The 13,327-nt window shown below is 36.4% G+C and overlaps 1 protein-coding gene across 5 annotated transcripts in view; it reads left to right on the top strand.

The window, feature by feature from the left end:
• ZNF236 (zinc finger protein 236) overlaps positions 1 to 12,605 on the top strand; it is a 70,146-nt gene extending 57,541 nt beyond the window's left edge. For 4 of the 5 annotated variants that reach the window (XM_035318130.1, XM_035318129.1, XM_035318126.1 and 1 more), the window contains 6 exons: positions 250 to 440; positions 2,318 to 2,449; positions 3,948 to 4,145; positions 5,912 to 6,041; positions 10,242 to 10,418; positions 10,854 to 10,990. In XM_035318130.1, coding sequence (XP_035174021.1) covers positions 250 to 440; positions 2,318 to 2,449; positions 3,948 to 4,145; positions 5,912 to 6,041; positions 10,242 to 10,418; positions 10,854 to 10,981 — 956 coding nt within the window. In that variant the 3' untranslated portion in view covers positions 10,982 to 10,990. Of the gene's footprint in view, positions 1 to 249; positions 441 to 2,317; positions 2,450 to 3,947; positions 4,146 to 5,911; positions 6,042 to 10,241; positions 10,419 to 10,853 lie in introns of all 5 variants that reach the window. The other variant, XM_035318125.1, reaches the window with a different exon arrangement.
• Positions 12,606 to 13,327: the final 722 nt, after the last annotated feature.

The following is a 13,327-nucleotide window of genomic DNA, read 5'->3' as shown; positions in this document are numbered from 1 at the left end:
GCCTTCGTACAAAGTTACGGCTTTGCAGTGTGATATATATCAAGTTATATTTAGAACTATTTTTTTCTAATTTTATTATTTGACTGATGGGTTTTGGCATGTGATTAGTTTAACTGATTTTTTTTGCTTTTGAGACATAAAGGCATGGCAAAAGAGAAATAGAAATGATTAAGTTCAATTAAAATAATAAATTTGAAGTTAGAGCTTACGTAACAGATTTTTCTTAAAACTATTTTACATATATTCCAGAGCTTAGTACAACAGGTGGAACAAACCTTCCTTCAGCAACACCCATATCTCAGCCTACAGTTTCTACACAGAATTTGGTAATGTCTTCATCGGGAGTTGGAGGAGATGGTAGTGTCACATTGACTCTTGCTGACACTCAGGGAATGTTGTCAGGTGGTCTTGATGCAGTTACACTTAATATCACTTCACAGGTAAGAAATGTTTTCTCTTAAGTGACAGATAAACTAATGTTACTGTCTTAAAGGGAAGGAATTTAGGAGTTTGCTTAAAAGAAATTCTGTATGAGATCGGTTTTCTTGATAAACTGGTTGTATATATGACTACTGTAAGTAATTCTTTAGAGAGCAAAACCTGACCATTTAAAAATATCATAAACTTAATTTCTTCTAATGGTAGATTTTGTGTTTTTCCCCTTTAAATGAAGAGGGAGACTAGTAATGAATATTTCCCGTGGGTACTCTTGGATCAGTTCTTACCTATTCGCAGAACTGGTAGATAGTACTTTCTTGAGGGTTGGAATGAGTGTTACCGTAAAAATGTTTGAGAAATGATAGTAGCAAATCTGCTAAGTATTTAGTACATACAGAATAAATACTGAAAAAAATATTAATAATCTTGCTTTAAAATGTGATATTTTTTTCCTTCTGGTTAAATTTAGGCTGTACCTTTTTTCTTTACTGTCATGTGAAATAAGTCATACACTGTTGTAATAACTTATGAATTGTTCTGCTGGGCAAATTAGCAAAGACTGTTTTTTCTCTCCTCAGTCTTCAAAAGATAGCTTCCAATTTTGATTATGTAGTCCTGTGTGGAAAAGGATTAAAAAATAATTTAATCTGAGAAAGAATAGTTGGCCTGTGATAATAGGACACATTATGAAGACCCTGAATGTAGCCTTTTCTTGAGGTCCTAAGTTCTGGAGAACTAAATAAGTTCTGGAGAACTAAATAAGTTCTTTTACCTTGAGAATGCTAGCTTGAGAATGTATCATCCCTTCAGTTAAGTTTAGTTATACAACATATTCTTTACTAAACAATATAGTTTACTATTCCCAAACTTTTTATTGTTTAATCTGGAAATTTTTTCTCTTCCTCCTTGTGGATTTTTGAGTTGAAGAGTAATTGTGTTAGTTCTTTTCACAGCAAGTAATAGGAAAGTGTTTAATTCCTCTTTAATAGAGGTAGAGTGATAAGACATGATGCAAGAATTGTGCAATATGGTTATCATCTCTCAAGTAGCTATAGCATTAATTTTGTTTTTATTATAATGTAAGATTTCTGTGGTGTCTCTGAAAGCTAAAGACGGGGAAAGATTGGGTGAAGGCTTCTTAAATGTTTCTAGTGACGCATTTGTCATTTTTGACATTAGAGTAACAAAGCAACATGTAGCTTTATTTCAGACTTTGTAATCATTTAAACAATGTAAAGTTAAGTGTTGATGATTACTAATAAGCTGCTGTTAGGTTAAATTAATAAGACGTTAAGTCAAATAATGGAAAATTGTATTGGCTACTATGCAAAAAGTGTATGTAGCGCGAATCATGATAAATGGACAGGTAGTACATCAACTTAGTGTGTTTCCTGGGGAGGCAGAAAAGTCTTTAATAGTAAGAAATAGAAGTAGTGGTGTGAATCTTAATTGTTTGTTTTTTTTCTTTGTGATTTCTTGTATTTTGGAAGTAGATTTATTTAACAGATTTTAAAAAGGGATATACTGTGGGAAGACTGTGCAGAAAAGCAGAAAATAGGGTTAAAGAAAGTATGATCTGAAAAGACACAGATAAGGGAAGGATGAAAGATGCAGCACTTGATGCAAGACTTGGAAAAATTGAACTGAATGTCTGCTTTTACAGGCTTCCAATCATTGTTACCCTTAAGTTGGTAGGTTTAAGGTGAGAGGGGAAGAGGAGAGAAACCAGTAGCATTTGTTCAAACAGGATACCGGAAAGGGTCTTTTTCTAGGAAAAAAAACAGTAGTTTTGAGGTATAAAAATAACTCACTTGACTGCAATTAACTGTTTAAATGTAATTACTGTTATTTTTTTCTGTTCTTCTTCCCTCTTTGACAGGGTCAGCAGTTCCCTGCTATACTCACAGATTCCAGTCTTGCTAGCCAAAGTGGGTCAGGTTCACAGCAAGTCATACTGGTGAGCCATACACCCCATTCAGCAGCTGCTAACTCTGAAGAAATAACATATCAGGTAGATGCAATAAATTTCTTTGTCTCTTGTGGGTAAAGGATGTTTTATTAATAAAAAGTATTAGAATGATTCTTCTGTATACTGAAGCAGGAAGACTGATGTCATTACCATTGGGAAGAAGTTCATTTTAACTTCCTAGTCGTCATCCGGATTGTGCTTAAATTTTGAGTGAAGAACACTTTTTCATATTGAAAAAAGTCAACAAAGGCTCCAGGCCGTGCTGGAGCCAGCAGCCTTCCAAGGCACATGCCCAGGAGTGTCGTGGGGTCACCGCAGCAGCACTGGTGTGGGTGGCCTAGCCTCTGCCCCAGAACCTGTGAGCTCTGCTGAGGTACATTTGCAGTTGTATCTGCAGCAAAAGAAAAATGAGTTAGCCTGCTATAAGGGGGTCAGAGGATGTGGTGAAGAAGACGTGTAAATGTCCCATACCCAGTGTCTCCTTTGCTTTGTTTTTACTGTTAAGAGTTGTCTTCTGCAATCCCAAATCACCTGCAAAGTGGGATAGCGACAGAGTAGTAGTACTGTGTAGCAGTGCTGTAACAGTCAAAATATAACAGTAATTTTCTGTCTTTCTGGTGACTGCTGACTGACCTCTCAACATTTTGGCCTTTTTCTTGGAGGTTCCAACCAGTTGGAAATGTTCATACATGTATAATTAAATGTGTTTGTGTATATGTTATTTATCATTCTGTTCGGTATGTATTATATCACTCCTAATTTGGTTACTATTCCTGCTTTCTACTATGGAAAACATTCTACTGTGTTGTGCATCTTTCTCAGGTTCAGTTCATCCTCAATAAGCCGCTTGGAGTAATACTTCCTTTATTTTTTGTTTATTTTCATTTATTTCTTTTCTTTAAGCTCTTGTATTTAAGATTCTTTTCTGTCCACGAAGTTGAGCAAGTTTTGTGTTATCTTATTTGAAGAACATGAAATTTTTGCAAATGCCATCATCGATTAGAAAACAAAAAAGAACACAGCAAAATCCCACCCACATCCTCTCAACTTTTCATTACGATTTCAGTACTTCTGAAATTTTGCGTTGGTAGCTTAGAGCTACTTCCTTAATGGGGAGAGTCCTTGAAGAACAAACTAAGCAAAGAGAAATTTATCCTCTGTAAAAATACAACATGCTTCATGGTTTGTTTTGTTTTTGTCTGAGATGTTTTTGGCTTTGAATTTTGTTCGGCAAGAAAAGAATCATCTGAGATGCTCAGGAATACATAAGTATAGGAAAATAATCATATACCCAAACACATTGGGTTTTTAAGACATAAATGAATTTGAGCATAGTTACTCTAATCTTTTTTCTTAAAAGAACTGTATTTGGTCATTCTTCTGAGCAATGGAATACAAGTTTATATTTACATATAACTTACGTTTTTCCTTTGTGTTGATAGCTGCTTACAAGTACTCCAAAAATTGATCCCGTTGAAAAATAAACAGCTGTTCTGGGTGTGCCTATGTGATTATTTGACTGTTATACACATTTTAATAGGTGACAGCAGTTTCTCCTAATGTGACTAAAAGCAGTCAAGCAGAAAAAGAAAGTCGTGTGCACCAGTGTTTTGAGTGTAGTCAAACCTTCTCTTCAGCCACCATGTTGATGCACCACAGTAAAGAAGTTCATGGCAAGGAAAGAATACACGTTTGCCATGTCTGCAATAAAGCCTTTAAGCGGGCAACGCATCTCAAGGTATTTGGTAATAACAGGGGATCGGTCTGTTACCTCATTCTTTTCGTTTGGACTTTGTGTCATGCTAATGAAAGATACCTGTTATACCTTTCCTTTCTGTTTATAGTCTGTGAGATAAACATCTGAGAGGGAGAGTTTAAGTGATAATGTTTGCACAGATAGATAACTTTCCTGAATGAACGCAGAGTATTTTAATGCATATATTGACCTTAGAAAGAAAAATGTGAATGACTGGCATGCAAATAGTGTGGCAAAAAAATCTTTCATTTATTTTATTTGCTTACTTATGTCAGCACTGCTTGTCCTGATTTCCAGATAGGCTTTTGTAATCATAGGAAATACTTCTCACACTGTCCTTTGATTTTTAGGTGCTCTCTTTTGTGAGCACAAGTCACATCTGCAGGGGAAGCATTGGTTTTAAAATATCCTTATATTGTTGCTGTGTAGTGATATTTTCTTTGTTATCCCTAGGTTATGAACTACATGATGCTTCTGAATCGTTTCAGAAATTTTAGTTATATTTTAATTATGATTATAGAATGTTCCTGTTAGAGAGTATTGGGCTGTAGTAGACAAGTGGTCTCTCCAGGCCAGTATCCCATCTCTGAGAGATACTAAAAGGCAGTGGATTGAAGAAGTGTATTGAGAACAGAACAAACATATAACTTCCCCAGAATTTTGCCAGCTTCACAGGAGTTATAACAGGAAATTTCCAGATCCAGAAGCCATGTCTTAATATTTAGTAGCTCTTCAGAGAGCTTTTTGGGAGATTTCCTCTCATTTTTTATCATATTTTAAGGAAATATAAACTGGTTGTGAACTTCACCCCCTTGGAGTGAGCATGTGTTACAAGAAGATTATTGGTACATGGGGAAACTCTCAGAATGCTGTCAAACTCAGTAACCTATGTTTCAGGAGAAATTTTCCAAAATTCCAAAAAGTTTTTGGAATACAATATAGATGATTGTTTTCCTGAAGTCATGATAAAAAACAAAACAAACAAACAAAAAACAACCAAAAAAACACACTATACCAATCTCTTGTTTTCTTAGAAGTAAACCTTTTCTAGGCTCAGCATTAGGGAGTTAAGACCACTGAAGTTAGAAATATTAATGCTTCGTAATAAAACGTGCCATACATTCATTCTGCTCTCATACCTGTAAAGACCTTAGTGTTTTTTAATTCAACAGTTTGTTGCTAAGTGGTTCAGTGTGCATGTTGATAGTGCAGCTGTATGTGTTGTGACTGTCTTCTTCTGAGGCCTTCACTTTTTTTAGTGATACTTATTCAGGTGCTGAATATAAATGTCTATTCATCAGGCAAATGAGGGCGAGATAGATACTGTAGAGGGGGAAAATCCAATGCTAACTTACTATGTATAATTGCCCTAAATCCATGTTTGTAAGTGAACAAAGTATTCAAAGAGCACTTTGGTTGAGTAACTTTGTCATTTTGCTTCACATAACTAGTGACAGTACTACTGTATTCAAAAAAAATAGTTCATGCAGTTCTTGACAGGTTTTCAGGAATGTAAAGCTACTGATGCCTCAGTCTTACAAAGAGATGATAGAAAAATGCAGTGTCTTTTCTAAAGGGAAAAAAAAAATAATCCTGCAGGCTTCCATTGTCCTTCTGCTTGTCTGTTGATGACTAAGATCCTCTGCTTTTGTCTTCAAAATGTGAATATATTTGAATATATATCTGTGTTAGATACCGAAGGTTTTTTAAATGGTTCTAAAACATTGTATTTTTCTCTACTGGCTTAGGAACACATGCAAACCCACCAGGCTGGACCTTCACTGAGTTCCCAGAAGCCTAGGGTGTTTAAGTGTGATACCTGTGAAAAAGCTTTCGCTAAACCAAGTCAGCTGGAGAGACATAGTCGCATTCACACAGGTAACATTGGAAATGTTATAAATACAAATGGGGAAGTTATCTGTATTGCTTCTAAGCTGGAGGGGACTAACTGTAAGCCATAGCTTAAGATGACACCCAAAAAAGATTAGTCTTTTGTTCAGTGACTCAGCCAGAGTTTTTTCTTTCCCTGGTAACATTGTCTAGCAGTTAGCTTTTGGCCTCTCTTCATGGATTTAAAGCAAAGTTCCTGATCTCTTCAAGCTATCTTGTTAGACTTGTAATATTTCCTTGGTTGGTATCACTTGGCTGTCTTGTGAAGGATAATATGAGTTTCACCTTTTAAATGGATCTTCACTTTGCACTCTCAAATTCAGTCTTGCACTTTGTAGTATTACATCTCTGCTGTAAGGCTTGCCTACATATCCAGCTGTCTTGTGCGTGCTCTTGTTACGTGCATCTCAAAATATTAGAACTTTCTTTTCTTTGACTTTGATAAATGCAACCTAATTCAAATCCATTTGAAATGTTCTGGCTTTTTCGCAGAACTCATTTTCTGGATGTCATTGTACTGTGTTGGATTCTTGTTTATATGCCTTCATTCTCCGTTGCACCAACCACAAACTACTTGTCTTCCATTCAAGTGACTTTGAGCCTTTCTCAATCACTTTCTCTGTCTCCCCCTATCCCTTCCTCTCTCTTCCCTGTCTCTGTAACCCCAGCCCTTTATTATTTATTCCAGTCTCTGGTCAGCATGTGATCTCTGTATTTCTCACCCTGTTTAAAATTTTCCTCCACATACCTGCACGCATTCTACCCATATGTACCAAATGTCGAGAGGGGATGTTCCTCGACTGTTCATTCAGTTTTATCTTCAAAACATTTTTAAAGCTTTTGCCAGTATATCATGAGGTCTGCATGTAAATGAATGTGGTCTGATACTTGATTTACTGTGGAAAAAAAAGAATTCAAGAAAAATTATTAAAGAATTCAAAAAGTTTCTGGATTAATTAGATCAGGCCTATATAATGTACAGCCTTCTGTGCATTGTTTGATTTGTTCTGGAAGACTGAATTTGCCTCATTTCAGCTGATTAATTCAGCACATATGTTGCATACTGTCAAAGGTAAAAACGGGAACAGTAATTGCAAACACCACCTCATTTACACATCAGTGTTTGACAAGCTTTGGGTTATTAGGATTTGCCAGGCAACTGAGAGCCAGAGGGGCTGCAGATCCTGAATCTGTCTTTTTTCACATTTTGTTCTCCTACTGTTGTGATCTCTCTAGCAGGAAACGATAGGAGGGTGGATAGAGAGGATTCATGAACTTAAGATTAATTTATGGTTTGAGTCCTTTCATGAAGGAAATCCTTAGATGTGGGAGTCCTGAGAGCAGGTTTACAGATGCTGCATTGGGAAGCATCGATAGATAGGGGTAGTGGGCATTTGCAGCAGTTTGTCAGCTAGCAGCATTTATCACTGCTCAGTTGTAGCTAGTTGTATTTATTCCCATAATATATAGGTGTGTGTAAGCCTGCTTTATAAAAGCTGATTACACCTGGTTGAAGGTGGTTTCTCATCTGGTTGTGAGAGGAGGCTTTGATTTGATCTGTTACAGCTGTTATATTTTAGAGGTCTCTGGTGATCCTGTGCGTTCTGATTTAACAGGCAGGCTGTGCGTGCTTCTCTTTCCTCCACCCCCTACCCCAAGAGAATTTCAGCTGTGGATGAATAGTGGCTCTTCTTTGTGGGAGGGTAAAACTGAAGAAGGGGAGCAGAGCTTCTTTGTTACAGTGGTAGAAAGGAACATTCTGGTTATACTGGAGGCAGGAAGGGAAATCCAGGAGTTACAATCAAATGAGATTAACCATCTTGAGCATTCCACGATGATTTGCTTTCTGTATAACTAGTTTAAATAATTCAGATTTTAGAAAAAGGGAGTGTTGTATTCTAAGAGTCCCCCAAATAGCTTGAAATCAGGGAAGGAGCCAGTATCCCTTCTCCCTGCTTTGGCTCATGCTGTCCATTGTAATAGACACAGAGTCCTTCAGGAAGGCTGTGGAGAGACCAGAGTCCCTTTATGCATCTGTTTCTCATAAATCTGCACAATCATAGAAGAAAAACCTTCCTATTTTGGAATCACTTACAATATACTCAGTAAGCTGTCAGATACTTTGGGATTTCTTGGACTTGAGTGTTTGTAAGCTGGGAATGCCCACAAGCTGCAGCAATCCTTGCAGAATTCATTTTTATATTATTGTTATTTGAAGTTGTAGATTGACTTGCAGCTGTAACATAACATTCTCTTCTGAAAGAATGACTACTCTTTTAAAAATCCCTTAAGAAAAATGAGTGGAAATGTGCTGCAAATAAGTCTTTAGATAGGTGCTCTTATATACACGGGCTTTCCTATCGAAGCTTAGGAATGCCAATCAGTTTAGACTTAGAGATGATTCTTGTCTGTGAGAAACTGATACCTGTCTTAATTAAACACTTTTAACGATTTTTAACGGGCAATACCTACTGAATCTGTGTGGCCTAAAGAAAATCACATTGTCTCGGTGAGTAAAATCATAGATTCATCTAGGTTGGAAAAGACCTTCAAGAGTACTAGGTCCAACCATCAGCCATGCCCCCTAGTGCCATGTCTACGTGTCTTTCATACCTCCAGGGATAGGGATTGCACCACTTCCATAAGCAAGCCTCTTCCAATGCCTAACCACCCTCTTCCATGAAGAAATTCTTTCTAATATCCAATCTAAACCATCCCTGGTGCAACTTGAGTGTTCCCTCACATCCTTTAAGTATCTTGTACATTCAAGTCTTCTCAATGAAGGGCAGTTTGTAGAAATGTTGTGGAAATTAGAGGAAAGCAGATGCTTGCGCTTCTATCAGAAAGTCATGTGGTAATCCCTTACACAGCGCCAAAAAGGTTGTTTGTTTTAGTAGAATATAAAACTTGGAGTCAAAGGTATCTGAGGAAACAGATTTTCTACTTCAAACTAGTGAAATTGTTGTTAACAAAAATACAAAGAACACATCTGTGCTGCAGTTTTCATTTCTATGTCAGTCCTCTTTCTGATTTATAGTCTTAAGCCACACATAGAAAAAATACACAGGCTGCATGCTACACACCCAGAAAACCTGTCAGCATTTTTTCTGAAAAAGCAGATCTTTCAGTGGAGGAAGGAAGTTGGCTTTTAAAGCAATTGATACCTGTTAAATCTGAGTATCAAAGTAGGTGGGTCTTTAGCCATAATTTTGCCACTACATTGAAGATTTGTAATGCTCTGGAACTTAACTTCTGGCGAGTTTTCCTTGAAGTGATCCTTTGCATGTAGTTACCTTCAGCAGTGTTGTTGGAAACACTGTATAATTATTACATTCTTGAATGGATTTATCAGAGCAGTCTTCCAAAAAAAATCCTTCTGGACCACATGTGAAAGCCTCTTCAGTTGGCAGGTTACCAGAAGCAGTATTTTGCAAGTCTGCCCATTTTTTCTCTCAAAATTCAAAACAGAAATATATAAAAAGCTTTGTTTTCAATATCTAGGGATGTATTCTTACTCTTTTTTTCTTATTCTATTTGGTATTCTGTTTGGTAGATAAATTAGTTTGTTGTATGAACAATAGTCTTCTCTCTTCAGCTTGCCCCCCACTGAAATCTGTCTTCCCTCTGCCTATTTTAAGAGTATTGTTTGTGTCACTGTAACATAAATTGGTGTAAGCATGAAGCCCTCCTGGGGGAGGGGCATCCTAATAAAAAGCATCCCAGTAGAAATGTACTCGTTACATTCATATACTTCTATTAAGATCCCTTTACTCTCCCCCCAAGAACGCTGAAATCACAGAATTATTCCAAGTAGATCCCTGAACAGACCGAAATTTGCTCTCCTAGTTCGTGCTATTGTGATCCTGCTATTTGCCTTTTTTCCTTCTCTCAGGATCCCGAATGCCACTATCTGATAATCACTGCACCCAAAGATGTTCCTGACCTTCACGTTCCCAACGAATTCTCCTTTCTTCGTGATTATGAAGCCCAGCCAAACACCTCCCCTTGCTAACCTCTCAGTCATCTGTCTCAATAAGTTATCGTTAATGCACTCCAGAAATTTCCTAGATTCCTAGAGACTCAAGGAATTTGTCTACATAATTTCTAGGTCACCTTAATGATTTCTATTGAATTCTGAAGTGGGCATATTGAAATGAGAATTTAGTAAATGCATTTTTTCTCTTCTAGGGGAACGGCCATTTCAGTGCACACTATGTGAAAAGGCTTTTAACCAGAAGAGCGCTCTTCAAGTTCATATGAAAAAGCACACAGGAGAGAGGCCTTACAAATGTGATTACTGCGCAATGGGATTTACGCAGAAAAGCAATATGAAACTCCATATGAAACGGGCTCATGGTTACACTGGTAGGTAGCATAATGGTAACAATGGTGAGTGCAGAAAGCCACGTGGTTCACTAGGAAAGCACAAAATGCTTGCCCTAAGTTACTGAGGGATTAGGCATCAGTAACACCAGTGCTGATGAGCTAATAGTTGAACACAACCCAGAAAGCAGGTTGAAACAGATAGGTTAGCACTTCTGGTTCCCACTTTTTATGCAGAGCTCTATATTGCAAAAGTAGGAAGTTCAAAAACTGTAATAGGAAAACAATGGATTATATTTTTGTGATTTTTTTTCAAATACTGTGTAATGTGTTTATAGAATCTGAGTTAGTTGTATAGTACCTTTTCAAGCAAGATTCCTTTACTCCCAAGGAATAATTCCAAAGTATTTACATTTCTCTTACACTACACGTCCAGTCATACTTACTTTTCTTTTTTATTTTGTTTTTTTTTGGAAGGTCCTGTACAAGAACCTGCTAGCAATCAAGAACAAGAAGGGGAAGATATTAGCCGTGCTCTGAATTTAGAAGAAGTGGTACAAGAATCTTCAAATGAATGGCAAAGTATAGGCAGTGTTTTTCGATGACATCTTAAAATCTGAAAACTAAAAATGTTTTGGGGACTCGAATTTCTCTATAAACAAGCTTTCAGAGAAGAAAAAGATGGATTTTACAATTGAAGCTTCAAGCATTGAAAATATTAACAATAGAATAATATATTATAGTTTTTTTTAATTATTTACAAAAATTGCCTAAAAGAATCATTGTCTTTTTTTTTAAGCTTGTTTAAGAATATTGGGAAAACATCACTTAATCTGTGCAAGTTGTCTGTGAATCAATGAACTCAGGTAATACTGTATACAGTTTCATCTTCTAATTCACAGCCAGTATATCTATTTGAAAAATAAACTGGAACTTCATACCAGAGTAGAATGATTCCCATTTTTAAAGGAGATGAAGAATAACTTAACATCATGGGAAGCTATGAAGATGTTAGCTTCCTTTTTTCCCTCTTGTTTAAAGAAATAATTGAGTTTGGAAACTGTTACAAAGTAGATGCATGCAATATAAATTAGATTTTTGTTTTTACAAGGCATGGGAAAATGCTATATTTCTGTTTTAACTATTTTGAAAATTTGAAAAAAAAAAAATAAATTGCCATAAATTTATGGCTTTTCTTGAGTTAAGCTCTTCAGAGGGCACATGTTCAATTCCGTTCCAACCATGGGGGCAGTTTAGTTCATTGTTAGATTTTACATTAAAATACCTGAGATTTTAACTCAGCAATAATTATTTAAAGAAAATTCAAACTAGAAGAGGTTACAAAGAAATCCTCTTCTATGTTTGCTGTATTGAATCAGCAGGTACATATCCTAGTATCTGTGGAAAGCACAGCCATATACTAAATTCGGGAAATAAACATGCTCTGTTAGCGGCAGTCAGAAAGTGGGTTGCACATTAGGTCACCCATATTATACAAAATTCCCCAGTGCTGTAAACGGTTATTTCAAATCTGTAAATTTCTCATTGTTTTCTTTGTGAATTTGGGAACATGTTACTTTCATATGTTGTTGTTGAACTCATTGTTTCGGCAAAACTACCTAGTTGACTAAGTAATGCTTTGAAAGGTGCCACTTCTTAAGTATATTCATAGCAAAGAAACACTGGAGTAAAAACATAGTCATCTTTTAGACATTCCAAAGACAGAAGCTTTTTTCTTATTTTTACCTTGTTCTGTTGAGTTTTATTTATATGTTACATATATATAGATATATATATGTGTGCTTGTATATATATATTTAAAGTTATATGAGCCTCTGTGTGGCTGATCAGTATATTTTGTAAATACTAATCCCATTTGCAGGAAGTTCATCTTTTCATTTTGCTGCAAGTACTTCTAGATCAGTGGTGGATTCATTGTACTATAATACAGAGCTGGATTTTAATTTACTTTCTGAAAGATAATTGCTCTCAAATCCAGAAAGCCCTTTTTTGTAAATATTGTCTATACTTTGTCTATGATCCAAACTAGTTATTTCGGATTGCTGAATCAAGAAATCACGGTTGTTTTTGATAGGGCATCTCTCAATTCTTTTGTTAACTCTTTGGCATATGTATATAAGTAATATAGTTGGTGACATGAAAATAACACTTTTGTTATGTGGAATATTTAATTCAAAAACATGTTAAATAATATTACTTTTTTCCAAATTCTGCTTTGTGTATTTTTTTAAGCATTTGACTCAGGATTCTTGGAAACTGAAAGCTGTTTAACAGAAGTGTGCCCCTCTCATATTTAACGAGTGTATTTGAAGTCTTCCAGCAGTGCCTTTCCTTCCAGTCAGTGTTGGTGTTTCAGCTGTTTAAGAAGGACGTCTTACAGTTGTTGTCTGCAGGAATACTGACCCCTTCACACGGCCCCCTGTTTACCAATAATAAGATAGATTTTGAAGTTGCACAGTCCTGAAAAAGTTCAAATGGGCTGTGTGATGCATGCCATGTATAAAACATTTCTCCTGCTCTTTCAGAGAACAGTGTATGTGCACAGCAAGGTTTGCTGGAGTTGATTTGTTGCATAGGTGATGATGGTGTCCAGAGGTGGCCGAATACACTTCGACAGAAAACAATTTGCATGTGGTCATGTCCAGATGTAATTCCATCCTTCATACTGGGATTCTTGAACGTACTCTGCCTGTGGTTGCTTTGCAGCAAGTCAAGTGGCAGTGGTTAGCACAAAGAGATGAGAGCGTGAGCTAAAAACAGATCTCATGAGTAAAAGGATGCAGTTTTAAAATGATCACTTCTTCAAGTGTTTTCTTGACAAGAGGCGCAACAAGTGTTTGTTGCAAGTCTTGGAAGTGACAAATCAACAGCATGCGTTATGTAGTCACCTGACACTTCTGAATTCAGTTTGCTTCTCCTTTAGTACTTGC

This window comes from Oxyura jamaicensis, chromosome 2 (assembly GCF_011077185.1).
Source record: "Oxyura jamaicensis isolate SHBP4307 breed ruddy duck chromosome 2, BPBGC_Ojam_1.0, whole genome shotgun sequence".
In the NCBI taxonomy this organism is placed as follows: domain Eukaryota; kingdom Metazoa; phylum Chordata; class Aves; order Anseriformes; family Anatidae; genus Oxyura; species Oxyura jamaicensis.
This window is presented reverse-complemented; position numbering and strand designations above follow the sequence as displayed.